Source organism: Peromyscus maniculatus, chromosome 8, assembly GCF_049852395.1.
Source record: "Peromyscus maniculatus bairdii isolate BWxNUB_F1_BW_parent chromosome 8, HU_Pman_BW_mat_3.1, whole genome shotgun sequence".
NCBI classification, from domain to species: Eukaryota; Metazoa; Chordata; class Mammalia; order Rodentia; family Cricetidae; genus Peromyscus; species Peromyscus maniculatus.
In genome coordinates, this window is record NC_134859.1 from 4,151,129 (window position 1) to 4,171,537 (window position 20,409).

Genomic DNA, 20,409 nt, shown 5'->3' on the forward strand with positions numbered 1-20,409 from the left:
CCTGAGGCTACTCAAGCAGCCTGTCAGTTGAGATTTGGGGCCCGTGGTAGTCAGTGTCCATCTGCCCTGACTGCTAATAAACTGCCTGTAAACTGAAAGGTATCTGTTCTGCCTGTGAGCAATCTCTCTTATGTCTTTTTTAGGCCCGAAGTTAATGGATTTCACTTACCATGCTAATCTAGATCATAAATGTAAAAAAGATATTTTAATTGGTAGGATAAAAAATGTTGAAGATAAATCATGGAAAAAAATACGCCCAAGACCAACAAAAACAAATTATGAAGGACCGTATTATATATGTAAAGGTATGTATTGTCATTTCTTAATTGGTGTATGTTGTATGACTAACCAACTTTTGGAAAGTCTCTGTGCTGACCACCAGGCCTTGTCCTTTGTACCTCCTGGCTGCATTTGTGTCAATACTTCCTGTTGTTAAAGATAGTTAGGCTAGGAGAAAAACAGTACCTTGAATCGGTCAGTTCATATTTTCTGCTATTTTTGCTGTTTTTGTTTTGTTTTTTAACATCTCCTGTATATTTCATAGTTTGTAGAGACAAGACCTAGATTGGGTTTTAGAGAACTGCTGCCTCTGAGAATCACAGCATGGAATAGAGCTCTGAATGTGCTTCTGAGAGAACTTGCATTCTCCTTTTGGTTTAAGCTTCATCTGAATGAGCTTTGAAAGCCACTAAGGAAAAAAGAAAGAAAGAAAGAAAGAAAACCACTAAGATAATTTATTATTTTTTGTAGTTTTCATTTTATTTATTAATTTTATGTATACGAGTGTTTTGCCTGAATATATGTCTGTGCACTACATAAGCTCAGGGCCTGCAGAGTCCAGAAGAGCATCCCATCCCCTTGGAATTGCAGTTACAGAAGGTGGTGAACCACCATATGGGTTCTGGGGATGGAACCTGGGTCCTCTGGAAGAGCAGTCAGTGCTCTTAACCACGGAGCCATCTGACCAGCCTGATTTTTTTTTCATGAGAGTATTCATTGTTCAAAATGACGTTTTCATACATATGTGACAAGTACTTTGGTCATATTCACCCCTGTTACCATCTCATGTCCCACTTTCCCCACAGAATGACTTTTAACTTGATTGGAGTATGTGCGAACGTTGAAGTGTCCTCTCCCTTTGCAGTCAAAAACATTTCGGCTTGAAGACTGAGTCTCACCTGGTCCTGCATAGGGATGATTGTTCTTGCTTGAAGCTCTTTGAATTATTAGAGATTTTCAGATGATGTAACTGTGCTTGCCGTTCATTGGCCCTGGAACAGGTGTCTCTGACTCTCCTGCCTTTCCAGATGTTGCTGCAGAGGATGAATGTCGATATTCTGGCCACTGTACATTCGCTTATTGCCAAGAAGAGATAGATGTGTGGACTCTGGAAAGAAAAGGGGCGTTCAGTCGAGAAGCTTTCTTTGGGGGCAATGGAAAGATCAGCCTTACTGTGGTCAAACTTCTTCAAGAGCATCTTGGAGAGTTTACATTCCTTTGTGAGGTGATTTCTCCATGACTCATTTTCTACTGTAAAATTTGGTGATGGTGGGAGAGTGGAAATCCTTAGAGATCACTTGCCCAGCATGGGTTTTAAAAAAATTGTGCCCAGGTGCTGTGGCACATGTCTTTAACCCCAGCACTTGGGAGGCAGAAGCAGACAGATCTCTATGGGTTCAAGGCCAGCCTGGTCTACATAGCGAGCTCCAGGTCAGCCAGGGCTACTTAGTGAGACTCTTGTCTCAAGAAAAAACAAAACAAATTGTGTTCAGGTATGGTGGCATACACCTTTAGCCAAGCACTCTTGGAAGCGAAGGCAGGTAGATCTCTGAGTTTTAGGCTAGTCTTGTCTACATAGTGAGTTTTAGGCCAGCCAGGGCTGCACAGTGAAGCCCTTTCAAGAGAACAAAAATCTGTAAAAATTTCTGACTTGTAAGCCTTATTGTAGAAAGTGCTCAGCAGACCTTGTCACGATGTAAAGTGTTCACTCAGTAACCGGTAGGCCACTGTACTACAATTATATGAAAAAAGAGAAGAAATCTGGGCCTGGTGGTGCATGCCTGTAATCTCAGTGCTCAGGAGTTTGAGGCAGGAGGATCACTATAAATTCAAGGCCAGTCTGGGCTATACAGAGATGATGTCTCAAAACAACCAGAGCAGAATAAATGGTAGTAAGGTTTCATGCTGACTGTCGATTGGCACAAATTATAAATGCATACATGTATAAGGGTACTGAAACTAAGGCAGTATTCTGGGCACATTTGTGTGATAATCTCTTTTCTCTTTATTTCAGAAATGTTTTGATCATAAACCTCGAATGATAAGTAAAAGAAATAAAGATAATTCCACTGCTTGTTCTCACCCGGTTACAAAGCATGAATTTGAGGACAATAAGTATGTTGGTGATTTCTAGTTTTTATAGTGACAAGAAAACAGATTTTCTTAGATCCAGTAAAGTTGGTAGTAGACTAGGTATAGGGGTGCACACAGTTAACAAAGCAGAGGAAACAAAGTAGGTCAGCTAGGGCTCCACAATGAGACCACACAGCCTCCAAAAAAAAAAAAGAAAGAAAGAAAGAAAGAAAGACAGAGAGAGAGAGAGAGAGAGAGAGAGAGAGAGAGAGAGAGAGAAAGAAAGAGAAAGAAAGAAAGAAAGAGAGAGAGAGAGAGAAAGGAAAAACAAAGGCAATAGAAGGCATTCTTCTGACCTTTCTGTTCTTTTGAGAAGTAAGAACTATTTTAAAATGTCTTTTATCTGGGTGTTATGGCACATGCCTATAATCTCAGCACTCAGGAGGCAGAGGCAGGAGGATCAGAAGTTTGAGTCTAGCCTGGCCTACATAGCAGGGTAGGACAGCTGATCCTAATGAGAAACCAGTCTCAAAAAGCAAAACAATGAAGCCGTGAGATGACTCAGCAAATCAGTGAAGCTGTGCGATGACTCAGCAGGCAAAGGCACTTTTTACCAAGTCTTTTGGCCTGAGTTTCATCTCCAGGACCCACAAGGGAGAAAAAAAACAGAACCTGTTCCAAGTTGTCCTCTGACCTCAAATGGTACACCATAGAGCATGTACACACACACACACACACACACACACACACACACACACACACACACACATTAAATAAATGTAATAGAAAAGACAAAAAAGTTTTTAAAAAAATGCTTTTTTGCCTGTTTGTATGAGAATTAAGTACTGAATTACTTGAATTGCTAGATTGATTATTTAATATAGAAAAGCATATTTTGTGACGAACATTTAGATTTCTCTTAAACTGTAATTGTAACATTAATAGTGCACAAAATTTTTTTCTGACACTAATTTTAATAAAATGACTTTTCTGAATAGAACTTGACATTGTATATGTATGTGTATATGCATAGTTTTTCAAAGTTGGCAGAGCAGTATTAAAATGTCACGTTTTTTTTGTCTTAGGTGCCTTGTCCACATTTTAAGAGAGACCACAGTAAAATATTCCAAAATACGTTCTTTTCATAGTCAGTGTCAGCTTGATCTGTGTCGGCATGAGGTCCGTTATGGCTGCTTAAGGGAAGATGAGTGCTTCTATGCCCATAGTCTTATTGAATTGAAAGTCTGGATAATGCAGAGTGAAAGAGGTGGGTCTGTGCTGGCTTGTCACTGTGGCTGTGTGGGGAGTCAGGAGTGACAGAACGGTAGCAAGGAGAGCGCCCTTCTCAGCCGTCCGTCTGTCCGTCCGTCCATCCGTCCCACAGCAGTGGGCAGAGGCACTTGTTGCCAACCTGATGAGCTCATGTGGTGAGCAGAGAGAACGGGCTCCTGCACCTTGTCCTCTGACCTCCACTGTGTACACAGACACACAGTCAATACATTACCTGTAATAAAAATGTAAGTGCGCTGTTACACAGAGGAACCATGTCTTGAAAAACTTAAAAAAAAAAAAAAAAAAAAAGTAAGAGTGAGGTTCTGTCCCTCTAATCCAGCCGTGGGTTGGATGTAAGGCTGTGTGCACGCTAGGCAAGCTCTCTCCTGCTGAGTCTCATCTCCAGTCCTTCTGACTGTTTCTGTCACGACGTTGTTGGGCTAACCTTGAACTCCCTTTGTAGCCCAAGCTGACCTTAAATTTGGAATCCTCCAGCCTCAGCTTCCTGAGTAGCTGAGATTATAGGACTGGAGCCACCATGCTTGGCTACTGTAATGTTTTTTTAGGAGTTACCTATTTTGAAGCCAGGCTGTGGTGACGCACACCTTTAATCCCAGCACTCTGGGGGCAGAGGCAGGCGGATCTCTGTGAGTTTCAGGACAGCCTGGTCTAGGAAGTGAAGTTCCAGGCCAGCCAGGGCTGTTACACAGAGAAACCCTGTCTGGAAACAAAACAAAACAAAACAAGTTCCCTATTTTGGATGTGGTTTCATGAAGTTAATTATTGGTATGTATATACAGCATGGATTTTAAGAGTGGGGAAAGGATTCTTCAGAAGACATAAAGAACTGTGTTTGTAAATACTCTATTTTGAAAAATGTGATTGATCAGGCTGCCTGAGAACTGGGGAGTTAAGGTTCTCTTATTCTGACTGACACCAGGTGGGTGGCTTACTGTGATGTGTTCTTAAGAGAAGCTTGTACATTCCCTAGGTATCTCCCATGATGTTATTGCTCAAGAATCCGAACAATATTGGAGAAGTTTGGAAGCAAGCATGCCTGGAGCTCAGGTATTCCCCCTTGTGTCCTTGTGAGTTCAGTGTCTTTCTGGAGTCACCTCGTTGGTGCCCGGTTGACAAAGGTTCAGGTCCTGCTTGCAGTCCTTATTTGTTCAACTGAGTAACTCTTCTGTGAAAAAATATTTGCATTTTATTTGATCACCATAAAAAAGAAAATGGCATCCTGTAATATCTGCTAATGACATAGGATACTGTTTTCCTTTTTAGCTTACTTGGGGAAACAGTGGGTCTTGGGCTTTGGCAATTCTTGAATAAGAGAGATAGATGGGTTATGTTGTGGAGTTTTGTGTCCTCCTTGGTTTGACTTATTAGTCCATCATTCTCCTCGACCCACCCAAAGCCATTCAGTTCCAGTAGTCAGTTCCAAAACTAGCTTTTTTGTTTTTGCTTGTTTTGTTTTGTTTGTTTGTGTGTTTTTCAAGACAGGGTTTCTCCATGTAACAGTTGCTCTGGCTGTCCTGGAACTCCCTCTGTAGACCAGGCTGGTCTTGAACTCAGAGATCCACCTGCCTCTGGCTCCTGAGTTCTGGAATTAAAGGTGTGCACCACTGCTGCCTGGCCCAAAAGTTTAGATTAATTACCGGCATATATTTATTTGTCAAGTTATAGAGCCAGACAACTAACTAAGCTCTGGTGGTAGAAAATGCATGGGCTTTTGATGTGCTGTTCTTAGAAAAGTGGTTTCTGTTATAATTGGTCTTTCATTGTTTAAGGTACTTGGCAATCAGATAATGCCTGGATTACTTAATATGGAGATAAAGTTTGTCTGTGCTCAGTGTCTGAGAAACGGCCAAGTCATTGAACCAGACAAGAACAGGAAGTACTGCAGTGCCAAGGCACAGCACTCGTAAGTACGTGTGGACGGACGGATGGACAGATGCCTGTGTGGACGCCTGGCAGTCCCTGCACGCCAGAGGGATGGCCGTGCATGTGAGAAAAGAGACCGGGACCTGGAAAGTCAGGAGTTAGATGTGATGACCAAGGGAAAGGGAAGAGGTTTTGAGGATACAGTAGCTTTCATACGTGTTTGCTTTTACCACTTTTTTTTTTTTAACCACTTTTTTGTTTAGAATTCATAGTGAATGCTGATAAATGTCAAGAAAAAGTGAAACAGTAGACCTGTGAGGCATCTCTTAGAAGGGCTGAGAAGAAATCTCTGGTCCTTTTTGGGTGTACATGCTGCGCCTCTCCTTTTATGTTATGTCTTTTGCCCAAGTGTTGTTTTTTCTGAACTCCATCTTTTTTAGGTGGACCAAAGAACGCCGTGCAATGAGAGCGATGTCTTTTGAACGTAAGAAGTGGATGAACATCCGTCCTCTCCCTACAAAGAAACAAATGCCTTTACAGTTTGATGTACATACGTAATTTTTAAGTCACTTTTTTAAATTAGGCTTTTCCAATTATTAGAAAGTAGTACTAATTAAGATTGAAGCTCAGAGACTTTGCTTCTTGTTAGTGTAATGAAATTGAAGCTGTTTGTTTTTTTGTTTGCCCTTTGGTGTATGTGTGTGACTCTAACAGTTTTCATATTGATTGGTACTTCATAGGTTACTTGGACAGAGTATAAAGATAACCAGAGTTGAGGAAAAGTTAATTTTTCAAAGAATTTATCTATGGGAGGGAATGAGGATTTCCTTTTATTTTGTCTCAGTTTGAGGTAAAGGGCCTTTTGTATTGTCTTTCATTTTTCTTTTCTTTTGGCAGGGAGGCAGGGTTTTTCAAGACAGTTTCTCTGTGTAACAGCTCTGGCTGTCCTGGAACTCATTCTGTAGATCAGGCTGGCTTCGAACTCACAGAGATCTACCTGCCTCTGCCTCTGGGTGTGGGGTTAAAGGCATACACCACCACTACCCTGCTCATTTTTCTTATATTTCTTCGTTGTTTCACTGCAACAAGGGATGCAAGCTAAGAGACACTACAGATAGAAGACTTGCTAAGGTGGTCCAGAAGAAAATGTCAGTGGTAGTGCCCACGATGTTCTCCACACCTCTTGGGAAGAGAACACCAGGCCAGTGTAGCAGAAGGAGAGCATTTCACTCATGCAGAGGCACCCCTTGTTTTGGGAGGGCCTTAAATGGCCATGGCAAGAACAATAACCAGGCAGGTCACTTGTTGTCTGTGGACTTTGCTTTTCACAGGACAGTGTGTGGAGAGAGTCCACAGGTATCACACTGTGTGACCTAACAGAAAAGGACAGTGGAGTATTGACAGGCAGTACACTCTGCCCCCAGGATGAAAGCATGACAGATTGTCTCCTCAGGGAAGCAAGGCATGTGGTCGCCTTGCAGTGAGCTGCCCTCTGAATGACCAAGAAAAGTGGAGGAATTTTGCATTACCTGTGTTCCTTATAGCTTTGTAAACTTAGTCACAAGGCCAATCTTTGCAAGGCAGTGATCTGGCTGTTTGTCTAAAGTGGAATTAGATGGATTTTATATGAAAAAGAAAGAGATTTATTGGAGCCTTGGTATCAAAGGATAAGGATGTATGTGTACCAGAGACTTGGCTGAAACATGCAACTGGGCTAGGTTGTAGCTTAGTGGTGGAGTACTTGTCTAGTATGTATGAGGTCCTGAATTCAGTCCCCAGGACTTCCTAAACAGATTGATGGTTCTTACTGCAGTTTCTGAGGCAGCTGCCCAGGACTGTTGCTGTTCCTTCAATCTTGGGTGTGGTGAGCTCTGTCACATCACATTTCAGTAGCTATTGCCTCTTTTTTCCCCCAGTCATGTTAGATGTTGCTTAGAGACCCTTTTCCTAGAATGGATAATCGTGTGTGTGTGTGTGTGTGTGTGTGTGTGTGTGTGTGTGTGTGTGTGTGTGTGTGTGTGTGTGTTTGTGTGTGTGTTGTAGAGAATGTGGGGAAGTAGAAAATAATCTTTCAAAAGAGCCCTGTCACATTACTTGGCTTCATTTGCTCATCTGATAAATTGGGTTCCTTATGCCGTAGAGACAGTCATATCTGATGGGAGTCTTTGAAACCCAGCATAGTGCCTGGTCTTGTCCTTCATACTGTGGGTAAGCCATGCATGGCAGCTCACCTGTTAACTCCAGCACCCAGAATGCAGAGGTAGGAAAGTGAATATAGAGGCAGGAGAGTCACCACAAGTTTAAGGCCAGCTTGGTGTACATAGTAAGCAAATTCCATGTCAGCCAGGGCTACATAAACAGACCCTGTCTCAAAGTCTCAAATAAGAGGGGGGAAAATGTATCCTAGCCAATGATTACACTGACTTATTGAATAGGTTGTTGACCTCTGGTAGGTTTTCATGTGGGATTATTGGTTTTCATCCCAGGAGAAATGTTGGGGGTTTTGCAAAAGCAGATGCTGAACATTTACTGTTCTGTAAGATAAGTAGGAAGGGCCAGTTCCTGGTGAAGAGCAAACGGTAACCAAGTTAGCAATTAAGGTCTGTGCTGCATCACAACCAGCCAGCTGGCCAGACCTGGGATGAGCTTGTCCTTGGAGGCTAGTGACTCCCGGGTCTCTTCTGATGATTGCTGTCCCTTCATTTTCTCTCCAGTGCCCCCCCCCCATTTCCGCTGCTAATTAAAATTCCATATAACCAGACGACTGCTGTTTGAAAACCTCTTAACTCCCTGGCCTGTTGGTGTCGCTGTCTTCAAATACAGTGTCTAATGAGTTGTGGCTAAGATTAGCTACCAGTGTAGGGTCATTAGCATTTGAGTCTGGAAGTTTCCTGGCAGTGTCTAGTAACCTGGAGCAAGCTACAGTCTCCTTCTCTTCCCAGTACTGACTTGGAGGCATCCTGAATTTTATAGGAAGAAAGCAACAGCCACCTGACAGGGAGGGCATCATTTGTCCTCTGCAGAGATGAAATCCCCAGTATGTGACTTTGTAGGAAATCTGTACTACTTAATTCTGCGCTTCACTTTCTTTGGGAAACTGAAATAGAAATGTTTGCTGTCACTATCCCAAGTATTCTGGGCTCACGTCTCCATTTGAATGGGATTAGAGTTTGTACTGCTAAGGTTAGCACTGATAACAAGAGGTTACTTTGTTTAAGTGTAAAAATTAGTTATACTAAGCAATGCTGTCTTACGTGTGTGTGTGTGTGTGTGTGTGTGTGTGTGTGTGTGTGTGTGTGTGTGTGTGTGTTTATACATATACATATCTATCTATCTATTTTCACACAGCTATGCAACCATATTGCTTCTGGAAAAAAGTGTCAGTATGTTGGCAACTGTTCCTTTGCTCACAGTCCTGAAGAACGTGAAGTGTGGACTTACATGAAGGATAATAGAAGTAAGTTCATGCTCTCTTCTGTGACCTTTGACCTCTGTGACGTGTGGCTCCTCGTGCGCACCGACAGTGGTGTGCAGGGGCTTGGAGGCCGCTCGAGCGCTGCTGCTGCTGCTGCTGCTGCTGCTGGCTGCAAATGTGAACACGGCCTCCTTGGTTGGGAAGCTGACTTCTGATGTGGGTTTGGTTAGGCCATTTTTGGGTGTGAATCTGTAGTTCCTCATCCTTGGTGTAATAGGCATCCTCCTTACAAGTGGCCCAGGCTAGCTCAGTTCCTGTGACTTTAAACAAGGTCACTTCGGTGGTGGCCCATCAGGTAGACGGGAGTTTGAGAGGGGCTTCAGACAACCTTTCAGTTTTGAACCTAAACAGTTTTACGACAGAAATTTTAGTAAAACAACAACAATAAAAACCACTAATAGAAATGCATGCCTCCAGTCTCTCTATTACAAGAATCACTTGGAATTAAGGCTGACCTGCCATGTGATTTGTGTGGAGGGGACACCCTCTTATGTCCTACTTGAAGTAGCCCTTGCTGAGGCTTTTCCTGCTCTGTCTTCCTGACTCCTGCCGCCATGCTCTGAAGGAAGAAGCATCTCCAGTTTTGTGCCTCATCTCTGCTTGATGATTGAATGCTGGGAAACTTCAAGGCTTGGTTTAGACTAGCTCCCAGAACTGATTCTCATCTGCACAGCCTTCCTTCCCTGAGAACCTCTGACCCTGTCATGACTAGGGGAGATGTGCTGCTGACTTCTAACAGGCAGAGTCCAGGGATGCTACTAAATACTCTGAAATGGACTAGAAGTGATTGTTCAGCCAGAAAGGAGCAGAGCCGCCTTTGGAAACCCTGGCCTTGGGCTTGACAGTAGTGTAGACACGCCTGTTCTTACCCAGAAACCAGCCTGTGACCACTGCCCAGGCCCTGGTGATACTGGCCACTGCGCCCTGGCATGCTGATGCTCTAGAGCTGTGGCTTGACTGGAGGGCTCCCAGCAGGGTTGAGCCCTGCTCTAGTGGGGTTTCCCATCTTTCTCAATGACCGGGATGTGTCTCATCCGCAACCCTTCTCTTCCTGCGAGGCACCTCTTGTGGTTACAGCACTGGCAGTTTGCGTAGCATAGGGTGACCTGAAGTAATGCTGAGGCCCTTTGCACACAGCCTTGTGACGTTCCTGAGTTTTAAACACTCCCAGAGTGTCTTGCAGGTTCAGGGAGGAGTTAATAATGAAGTTAGTTTTGCAGTATTAAGTCCTGAAAATTGATCCTTCTGCATGAGAGTATCTGCTGCTTAGACTGGACTTGTCCTCTCTCAGCTCTAATACAATTCTGTTTTTCAATTTTGCTTTTTTTTTTTTTTTTTTTTTTTGAGACAGGGTTTCTCTGTGTAGCTTTGTGCCTTTCCTGGAACTCACAGAGATCCGCCTGGCTCTGTCTCCTGAGTGCTGGGATTAAGGCATGAGCCACCACCGCCCGGCTTTTTTTTTTTTTTTTTTGAGACAGGATTTTTTCTCTGTGTAGCCCTGGCTGTCCTAGAACTTGCTCTGTAGGTCAGGGTGGCCTCAAACTCAGAGATCTGCTTGCTTCTTCCTCCCAAGTACTGGCATTAAAGGCATGTGCCACCACGGCACATCTGTTTTGAAAATGTGCTGGGTGATAGGGAATACATATGCTTGAGTGTGTATTTGTTTTGTTTTCAAGACAGAGTTTCTCTGTGTATATGCCTGGCTGTCCTGGAACTCACTCTCTAGACCAGGCTGGCCTCAAACAAAGATTTGCCTGCCTCCCAAGTGCTGGGATTAAAGGCGTGTGCTACCACTGCCCGGCTTTGTGTGTGTGTGTGTGTGTGTGTGTGTGTGTGTGTGTGTGTGTGTGTGTGTGTGTATATATATGTATTTGAATGGCATTTTATGGTTGTTGCTGAACACAATTCCTTTTTCCTTAGTACATGATATAGAGCAATTTTATGAACTCTGGCTGAAGAATCAAAAAAGTGAAAAAAGTGATGATGTAGCCAGTCACTCTAACAAAGAAAATGGGAAACAGATCCACATGCCCACAGATTATGCTGAAATTACTGTAAGTATCATTGTTAACTCACTTGTGCTTCGGGGCTGCTCCTCCAAAGCCTGGCCCTGTCCCCTGCAGCCTGTCTCCCTCTGGTGTCTTCTTTCTTCTGTGCTTTTTTGCCATTGGCTTAAATCTTATGTGCTAAAACATTCTTGCTTGAATTCTTAGTTTGAAAAACATAAAGAAGCTTGGTTGGATGTAGCCCCATTGGTAGAGTCCTTGCCTAGCATACATAATACCCTGGGTTCAGTCCCCAGCACCATGTAAACTGGGTGTGGTGCAACATGCCTGTAATCCTAGCACTCTTGGGAAGTGGAAGCAGAAGTATCAGAAGTCCACAGCCATCTTGGGCTACCTAGCCGATTAGAGGCCATCCATAAGAACCTATCTCAAAAAACAAAATTGCTACACATGGATGTACACACCTTTAATCTCAGCACTTGGGAGGCAGAGGCAGGTGATCTCTTGAATTCAAGGCCAGCCTGGTTTATATAGGAAGTTCCTGGTCAGCCAGGACTCCACAGGGAGACCTGTGCAAAAAGTAAAGAAAACATGAATGGCTTAAGTCTACCATTCCAAGTTAACTGCTGTTAATGCTTTGTGTCTGTAAACTAAATGAAGGCACTACAGATAAGTTAGAAGTATGTCTTTTCTTCCCAGAGGACCCAGATCCAGTGGGTGTATTTCTCTGTATGTTTATATATCAGTGATGTGACACCCCCCCCCTTTTTTTTTTAATGAAAGGCAGGGGTTCACTCTGTAGTCAGGCTGACTTTGAATTTGAGCAGTCTTCTTGACTCAGTCTCCAGACCACTGGGATTCTAGGCGCGAGCCACCACTCGCAGCCGGCGGTTGTTCTTCCTCTGTCGCTGGCCTGGCCTGTCTCCACCTGGCAGCAGTGTGTGTGTTCTGCTGTCCTTGGTTGTTGCTCCCTTTGTTGTGTCTCACCCACGTCCATCACCACGGCAGGGCGGCTTTTGTGACTCTCTCACAGTGCTAAACCTCTCTGATGTGTAGCTCTGTCCTTGCAGGGCCAGCAGATTTACTTTCTGGGTGCCTGGTGCAAGTCTGGGAGAGTAGGGGCTGATGTGTAGAATTGCTGCTGGTCATTCTAGAGCTGGCCCACTCTGACCTTAAGCAGATTCTGCTTTCCTCAGGGTGTAACTTCTGTCCAGAATGCACAACTGCCTCTCGGATGGCTTTGTTTGTCCAGAACTTAATTAGATGAGCAGGCTCCATCTACTCATTTGCTTCTGTGTGCTGCTTTATGTCCCCATGCTGTAGTTGGTCCTGTGCTGACACCACCTCTGATTTGGGTTTTATGTCCCTTGCTGGGCTTCCCTGGAGTGGAGCCTGGCTTGAGCTCAGGCCTCATTGGGAGGTGCAGGCTCTCAGGCAGCACATCTTCCTGCACGCTTTAGGTGGACTTCCACTGCTGGATGTGTGGGAAGAACTGTAACAGTGAGAAGCAATGGCAAGGCCACATCTCCTCTGAAAAGCACAAAGAGAAGGTTTTCCACACTGAAGATGACCAGTACTGCTGGCAGCACCGCTTCCCCACCGGGAACTTCAGTATTTGTGAGAGGTACGTAGGCCCCTGCAGCTTCTCCCTGCGAAAACAGCTGACCGCATGGGACTTCGGAGGGCACTGTGTCTGCAGACAGAATAAGATGTAGGTGTAGTCTTGTTATAGTGCTCTGCCCTGGGAGGCCCTGGAAGGATATGCAGGTGTACCTGTCCAAACTCACCCTTACCATCTTTGGATTCTCAGCTCTGATTCTCTGATCTTTTGTCGCAATCTTTGCTCACAATAAATGGTCATCAGAGGTTGCCTTTGGAGGGATGGCTCAGCAGTTAGGAGCACCTGCTGCTCTTGGATAGGACCCAGGCATGCTTCTCAATAACCACATCAAGTGGTTCACAATCACCTGAACTTCAGTCCCAAGGGATCTAACTTGCTCTTCTGGTCTCTGCAGGCACTTACATGCATAATGGTATGCATACATTCTCAGGCATACATACACATACACCTAAAAGTAAAAATAAGTATTAAGGGAATAGCATAACTATATCACTCCTTTGTCTTAATTTTTTAAATTAATTTTAAATGAAATTTTAAATGAAAAGTGGATGTGGGGACTCACGCCTATAATTCTAGCAGCAGGAAGCCATGGCAGGGAAATCACTGCAATTTTAGGTTAGCCTGGGCTACAGAGTATCTCAATGAAAAAAATTAAGTGAAAAATTTTATGATTTTTGAATAGCTATTTTTTTAAATTACGGTTTGGCAGTTGGGCATGGTGGTGCATGCCTTTAATCCCAGCACCTGGGAGGCAGAGCCAGGCGGATCTCGGTGAGTTTGAGGCCAGCCTGGTCAGTGAGTTCCAGGACAGTCAGGTTTTGAAACTCTGTCTCAAAAACAACAAACAACAAAAAAGATTTTCTTATTTTGTATTTTATTTATTCTTTTACATACCTCATCCCAAACCCAAGGCTTGGAAGATGGTCCAGCAGGTATGAGGATTGCTTACTGCCCAAGCGTGAGGACCTGAGTTCAAACCCCCAGAACATGGAACCTGCTTACTGCCAGCCTAGCTTAGGTTCAGTGAGAGACCCTTGAAGGGAACTAGGTGGAGATTGGTAGATTAGGTCACCCAGGGGTCCCCCTGCTGTCCACACCCCCAGCCCTAGTCCATGCTTTCTGATGAATACTTTTAAGGAAGTTTGCAGGACTTATTTCCCTGCTGTATATCTTGTGCCTATACAAGATTTATTTCACAGGTTTAAGCTTCCTAACTGGGTCTGGGATGCAACTCAATGATTAAAAAGAACATGTGCTTAGTAGGGAGGAGGCCCCGTATTTTATCCCCAGCAGCAAAAAAATGGGGAAAATGATAACTTTTGTGACTGCAGCAGGTGTGTGCAGGTAGGTCCTGCAGCTAGGGAAGAATGTGTTTTCAAGAATTATGACACTTGGGCTGGAGAGATGGCTCAGAGGTTAAGAGCACTGGCTGCTTTTCCAGAGGTCCTGAGTTCAATTCCCAGCAACCACATGGTGGCTCACAACCATCTATAATGAGATCTGGTGCCCTCTTCTGATCTGCAGGCAAACACACAGCCAGAACACTGTATACATAATAAATAAATAAATATCTTTAAAAAAAAGAATTATGACACTTTCTAATTGCCTCACGGATGCTAATTGTGCTGCCTCCTAACAGGTATATGAATGGGTCCTGCACAGAAGGAAGCAGCTGTAAATTTGCACATGGAAATGCTGAACTTCATGAATGGAAAGAAAGAAGAAAGGCCCTAGAGATGAAACTCAACAAAGCTCGAAAAGATCACTTAATTGCCCCAAATGATAATGACTTTGGAAAATATAGTTTTTTGTTTAAAGATTTAAACTAACACGCTGGCTTTCATGTAACCCAATCAGAGCACTGACCAGAACAATTGGAAGTGTTGAAAAGCACGTAGCAGAGGAGCCGCAGGTTTTCTGCTTGATTGGCATCTATGGTTCCTCCTGAGCAGCAACCCACAGTAGATAGGAAAATGGCTGTTTGACAGGCCTGGCCCAGCTCTCACGGAGCCACTGCCTCAGATGGCGAAGTGACTTGCTGCTGGTTGCTGTCTGTTGGACAGACTTTTGGATGAGGTGTGTTGGGGAAGAAGGTAAGGTTTACATCTAGGATGACTCTCTGAGTTGGTCCATCAGATAAAAACCATGACCATGAGAGAATAAATGTACACTGGGATCAGAATACATAATGGATCAAATTCTTTACATGTTTAGTGGAACGAATTTATTTAATATAATAAAGTTTGCTACTTATCTGTATGTAGGTTGCTAAAAAGGATTTTAACTCAGATTTTTAAGCCAAATAACCATTTAACACTAGTATCTGTTAAATGGGGTATTTTCTGTACTTGTATGTTTCACTGGTAAGGGAGCCAATGATCATGTACATCAAGAATATTTTGAAAATAATCAATTGACACAAATTTTATTTCTCGGTCTTTTGCTGTTTAAACAATGATTTTTGAAAGATTAAACTTGTACTGTTGGTATTGTCTAGTGTATGGACCAATATTGCCTGTAATAAAAGATTTTATATAGAAATGACTTTCATAGTTTTGGTGTGTTTTTTTCTCTATAAAGAATTGTTGGAACAGGGTTTTACAGAGGTTTTGTTTTTATTTTTGTTTTTTTGGTGTGTGGTGTGCTGTGGCTTGGGCCCAGTACTTTTTAGTTTAATATAATTTTATTTTTTTAGTTCAGTCTAGTCTAGCTTTGAACTCCTGATCTTCCTGCCTCCCAAGTGCTAGAGTTCTGATGACAGGCATGTGCCACCAAGCCTGGGTTTGCAAGTGAGTTGGGTTTTACTTTTAATTCATTATTAAAATGTATGTGTGTACATGATATGTGTGGGTCCACATATGCCACAGTGTGTGTAGGACAACCCTGCAATTGGTTCTCTCCTCCTATCTTTATGGGGTTCTGTTGATTGAACCCAGTTGCTGGACTTGGGTAGCAAGTTTCTTTTTGTTGTTATTGTTTTTTGGTTTTTAAGACAGGGTCTCCCTGTGTAGCCTTGGCTGTCCTGGAACTATGTAGACCGGGCTGGCCTTGAACTCACAGTGATCTGCCCGCCTCTGCCTCCCAAATGCTGGGATTAAAGGTGTGTGCCACCACTGCCCCACTTGTTGGCTTATTTCTTATTTAGTTTTTCCAGGGAGAGTAAGATACACCAAGAGGTTGTCCCTGCTGCTGCTGCTGCATCGTAAAGATGAAAGGATTGTAGTAGGGACAGAGCTGTGAAGCAGAGCGCCTGCCTCCACATACACTATCATTCTCAGCTCCATACACTCATTTAAACTTGGGAATCAAGACTAGGAAACAAGTTTGAGGTTTTAAGCATACCAATGACTTTTTTGTCCCTCAAACTTCCCTTCATCTTCTTGCCCCACCTGCTCAGTATTTGCATCTTTCCAGAGAAGTCTATTTCTGCCTCAATCAGCCCATTTCATGCTCTGGCTTGCAGCCACAGCCTGGATCTCCATATCACAACACTGAGACTATTCATGTTGTGGGTAGATCATACCTCATCCTACTGAACAGAGAAAGTAATGTGTGTGTGTGTGGAGTGATGGCCCCTCCCAGTCCCCTAATGACAGTTTGGGAAGCTGTAATAATTGATATGTCAGTTAGGACTTGGTTGTCCATGGGGTAGTTTTTATTTTTAAAGTAATTTTATGTGTACGGGTATTTTGCCTGCATGTATGTGTACCACATACATACCCAATGCCCATGGAGGTCAGATACCCTGGGATGAGCTGTAGACCTTTGTGAGCCTCTTGTACGTGCTAAGAATAGAACCTGAGTTCTGGAGAAACAGCCAGTGCTCTTAACCACTGAGCCATCTCTCCAGCCCCCCATCAGGTGGTTTTCATATTAACATTTGATTTTTTTTTTTTCCTGAAACGGGACCTCCCTTTGTAACGCTGGCTGGACTCGAACTCATTATGTAGATCAGGCTTGTCTCACCAGAGATCCTCCTGCCTCTTGACGGTGCTAGGACTAAAGGTATACACCATCATGCTTGGCAGCATTTGACTTTAATTAAAAATTTTCGGTATTGGGGAGGGAACTAAAGGCCTCAAACATGCTGGACTAGTTACACTTGCCCACCACATTTACAAAAGGTTTGAATTATATGTATGTATATGTGGGTGTGTTCATGAATGTTTAGTACCCTGGGAGGGCAATGAATGACCTGGAGTTAAAGGTAGTTGTGAACTACCTGTATTGGGAACCAAACTTGGGTTTTCTGCAAGAGCAGTACACACTTTTAACTACTGAGCCATGTCTCCAATATCAACCAGGACCTTTTTTATTTTGAAATAGGGCCTTGCTAAATTGCCCAGGCTGCTTTGAACTCTGTGTAGTTCTAGAACATGTGGTCCCCTTGTCTTTTCTCTGGAGTAGTTGGGATCACAGTTGTGTGCCACCAGGCCTGGCTTAGAAAATTACTGATACACTATTCATAATATAAACCTCACTTTTTGGGGAAAAAAAATTAAGAAAATTCACTTTCTAGGCTGGCCTCAGCATTTTTAGTGTTGGCATGATAGGTGTGAGGTAGACACAATTTTGTAATATTTTACTTACCTAAAAACCACACCTTTTACCCAGTATTTTCCAAGTCTACTAACCCTCTTTGCCTCCAAAGCTGTAATCACGAAACTGCTTTTTGTCTCTGTGAAATTTGCCCATCAAACATGTTTCATAGAAATGAAATCATACTGATGGCTGGGTTCTTTCGTTGGATGTAATTATTTTACCATTTATCTGTACTTAGGGTTTCTATTGCTGTGATAACACCAATAAAAGCTACTTGGAGAGGAAAAAGGTGTTTTGCTTACACTTTCCCATCACAATCCATCATTGAAGGAAGTCAGGGTAGGAGCCTGGAAACAAGAACTGAAGCAGAAGCCAAACAAGAGTGCGGCTTATTGGTCGTTGGTTTGTGTTCTTATAGAACCCAAGACCATCTGCTTAGGGTAGCACCACTTTTGTGGGTTCTCGTACATCAGGCTTTTCAACAGCTGGATCTTACGGAGACAAGTTCTCAATTGAAGATCCCTTCTCTCAGATGACTCTAAGTTGTGTCAAGTTAATAAAAACAAACAAAAACAAAAACCCCACAACTTATCAGAACAGCACTTCATCCCTTTTTGCGGCCAAATAGTATTTTATTGTGTGACAGACTACATTTTGTTTTTTCATCTACCAGCTAATGGACACGTGGGTTGTTTCCACTGCTTGGTTATTGTGCCTGTGCACATTAGTGTGAACTTGTGTGCCTCCAGGTTTGTTGGCTGCAGTAAGCTCCCCATCTGTCCTGGAGTAGTCTGAGGTGGTTGCAGGTTAGTCCCTCCTATCCTCAGGGACTCCTACACTGTGCTTTAGGTGCTGAGTGGCAAGGCTTGCTCCATTCTCCTCAGTCCTTTTTTCTTCAAGGCTGCTTGTCCTCTGGGGACCTATTGCATAACACTCACTGTTGAGACTTAGGTCCAGGGATTGTGATCAATTGAGAAATGAAAGGGCGATATTCCCCAAGCAAGTGGTACAGCTTACAAACATCCTTTTAGCTCGAGACTGGGATCCAGGCTTCTTATGTTTGTTGTCAGAGATGAATGCCAACCTGTGAAAAGCTCATCTTAGGGTCATGATACAATGTCTCCATGAGTTGGACATAGAGGCTGAGGCAGGAGGATAGCTAAATTTTGGCCAGCCTACGCTACAAAGTGAAACTGTCTCAGAAAAACAAAGGGGCTGGGAAGGTGGCTCAGCATGTAAGATACTTGCCATACAGCTGTGTGTGGACTTGGGGTTGGAGCCCCAGTACCCACAAAAAGGGACCACACTGTGGCCATCTTTTGTAACCCCAGCAATGGGGAGGCAGAGGTAGGCAGATCCCTGGAGCTTGCTGGCCAGCATAGTTGAATTACTGAGTACCTGGGTCATAAATCTGGTAGACGGCATGGGTACGTTCTCACCTCAATATCTGCCTCTTAGCCATGGTTTAGTCTGTGTGTATGTGTTCATATTTGTGCACATGAGGGAGCTAGAGATCTCCTCTACCATTCCCTGTCTCTGCCTTATTTCTTTTTGTTTTTTTGAGACAGGGTTTCTCTGTGTAGTTTTGGTGCTTATCCTGGAACTCACTCTGTGGACCAGGCTGGCCTCGAACTCAGAGATCTGCCAGGTTCTGCCTCCTGAATGCTGGGATTAAAGGCGCGAGCCACCACCGTCTGGCTTCTGCCTTATTTCTTTAAAGCAGGGTCTCACCTTGAACTTGTAGCTAGCTGGATCTCCCCAACAGCTAACAGAAGCAGCAAACCTCATGATTTTGTCTCTGCCCTCCAGAGTACTGGGTTACAGGTGTGTGCAAGACCAGCCCTGGCTTGTTATGTGGTTGTTGGGATCTGAATTCAGGTCCTAATGTTTGCCCAGCACAGCACTCTTAACTACTGAGCTCTCTCTGGCCCTCAGTTTTTGTTTTTTTGTATACATCATATGGCCATAATATTTTTCTCTTTTGGTTGAGGCAAGGTCTCATGCCATATTCCAGGTCTCAAACTCGAGGCAACCCTCTGCTACTGCCTTCACGTGCTGGGCTTTCAGATACGAGCCATTACACCCAACTTCTCTCAAAATTTTGTTTGTCCTGTATTGCTACCAGGGGATTACAGTAGATTGCTAGGTTCCTCAGTTGAAGCCGGTTTTGGGTCAGAATTTCTCACAACTTCCTGACCTCGGTGAAGTGAGTTTTCTAAGCCTGTCTTTCCACCAGGAAACGGAGTGTGGGTGGTAGGACTGCAGTCAGGAGAGGCAGTACCCGGACACTGTGTGATGGCTAAAGAAAGCTCTATTTTGTAGTAGGCAACTATTCTAAATTCCTAAAAGATAAGCTCCCGGCAAATCTGATTCCTTGTCCCCTTCCTCAGAATTGTAAACTGCCAAGGTAATTAGCTGCTTGCTTTGGCTTTTGTAAACTCGCCTATTTGCAATGTAACAGGGAGAGGGACAGCTATCTGAGTGGAGTGAAGCAGTTTCCCATTCAGCTACACATTACAGAAAAACGCGATAATTGTGGTCTCCACTTAAAAATACCCTTCCTCTAGCCCCTTCTACGGAACGGCGGCACGACTTCGATTTGGCGTTAAGGCTGTCGTTCTGCTAGCAGCAATGAATAAACTCGTTTAATTATAATTTGGATGAGTCTGTGGTCTTTTCCCGGTGGATTTGAACTCTGGAATGTAACTAAAATGGACTCCTTACTTTCTATGAGTCGCCTCATCTAATCCTGAGAGCGGAAGCGCTATTACTACCCATTACTCTGGTGCAGGTAGGTCTCCGTCTCTTTCCTGCCTTCTCCCCACTCCCACCCCCCTTTCTGAAAAACAGAGACAACAAATTGCACCTATGCTCTGCAGGGTCTGTAGGTCAGAGCACTGGCGACAATCACGGCTCCGAAACTTGAGGGAGAGAAGAGTAGAACCCCAACAGTACGCCGAACAACTGACGAACGGAAGGACCGGCTAGGACACATCGCCAACTAGCATCCGGAACGAGGGTGCAGCGCCTGCGCAGTCGCAGGATGGGGGGCGGGGCCGAGCGTGAGTGACTGCAAACTGCGCAGTCCGTACAAGAGGGGAGGGACCTGTGAAAGGATGACGCGGCCGCGAGTGCTGCGAGCAGTCGCGCAGACTCCGTAGGCGCGGGGGCGTGGTCCCAAGGGGCGTGGCTTTCAGGGGGAGCGTGCATTTGCGCAGACTCTGGGGTGGTGGGCGGGGCGCCCCTGAAGTGTCGCT

At 44.1% G+C, this 20,409-nt stretch overlaps 1 protein-coding gene across 7 annotated transcripts in view; it reads left to right on the top strand.

Moving 5' to 3' along the window:
* Positions 1 to 15,154, top strand: part of Zc3h7a (zinc finger CCCH-type containing 7A) — a 41,704-nt gene extending 26,550 nt beyond the window's left edge. For all 7 annotated transcript variants that reach the window (XM_076577849.1, XM_076577850.1, XM_016002431.3 and 4 more), the window contains 11 exons: positions 144 to 305; positions 1,308 to 1,504; positions 2,294 to 2,394; positions 3,438 to 3,619; positions 4,616 to 4,692; positions 5,415 to 5,548; positions 5,949 to 6,054; positions 8,857 to 8,965; positions 10,904 to 11,037; positions 12,450 to 12,613; positions 14,250 to 15,154. In XM_076577849.1, coding sequence (XP_076433964.1) covers positions 144 to 305; positions 1,308 to 1,504; positions 2,294 to 2,394; positions 3,438 to 3,619; positions 4,616 to 4,692; positions 5,415 to 5,548; positions 5,949 to 6,054; positions 8,857 to 8,965; positions 10,904 to 11,037; positions 12,450 to 12,613; positions 14,250 to 14,439 — 1,556 coding nt within the window. In that variant the 3' untranslated portion in view covers positions 14,440 to 15,154. The remainder of the gene's footprint in view (positions 1 to 143; positions 306 to 1,307; positions 1,505 to 2,293; positions 2,395 to 3,437; positions 3,620 to 4,615; positions 4,693 to 5,414; positions 5,549 to 5,948; positions 6,055 to 8,856; positions 8,966 to 10,903; positions 11,038 to 12,449; positions 12,614 to 14,249) is intronic.
* The last annotated feature ends 5,255 nt before the right edge of the window (positions 15,155 to 20,409 follow it).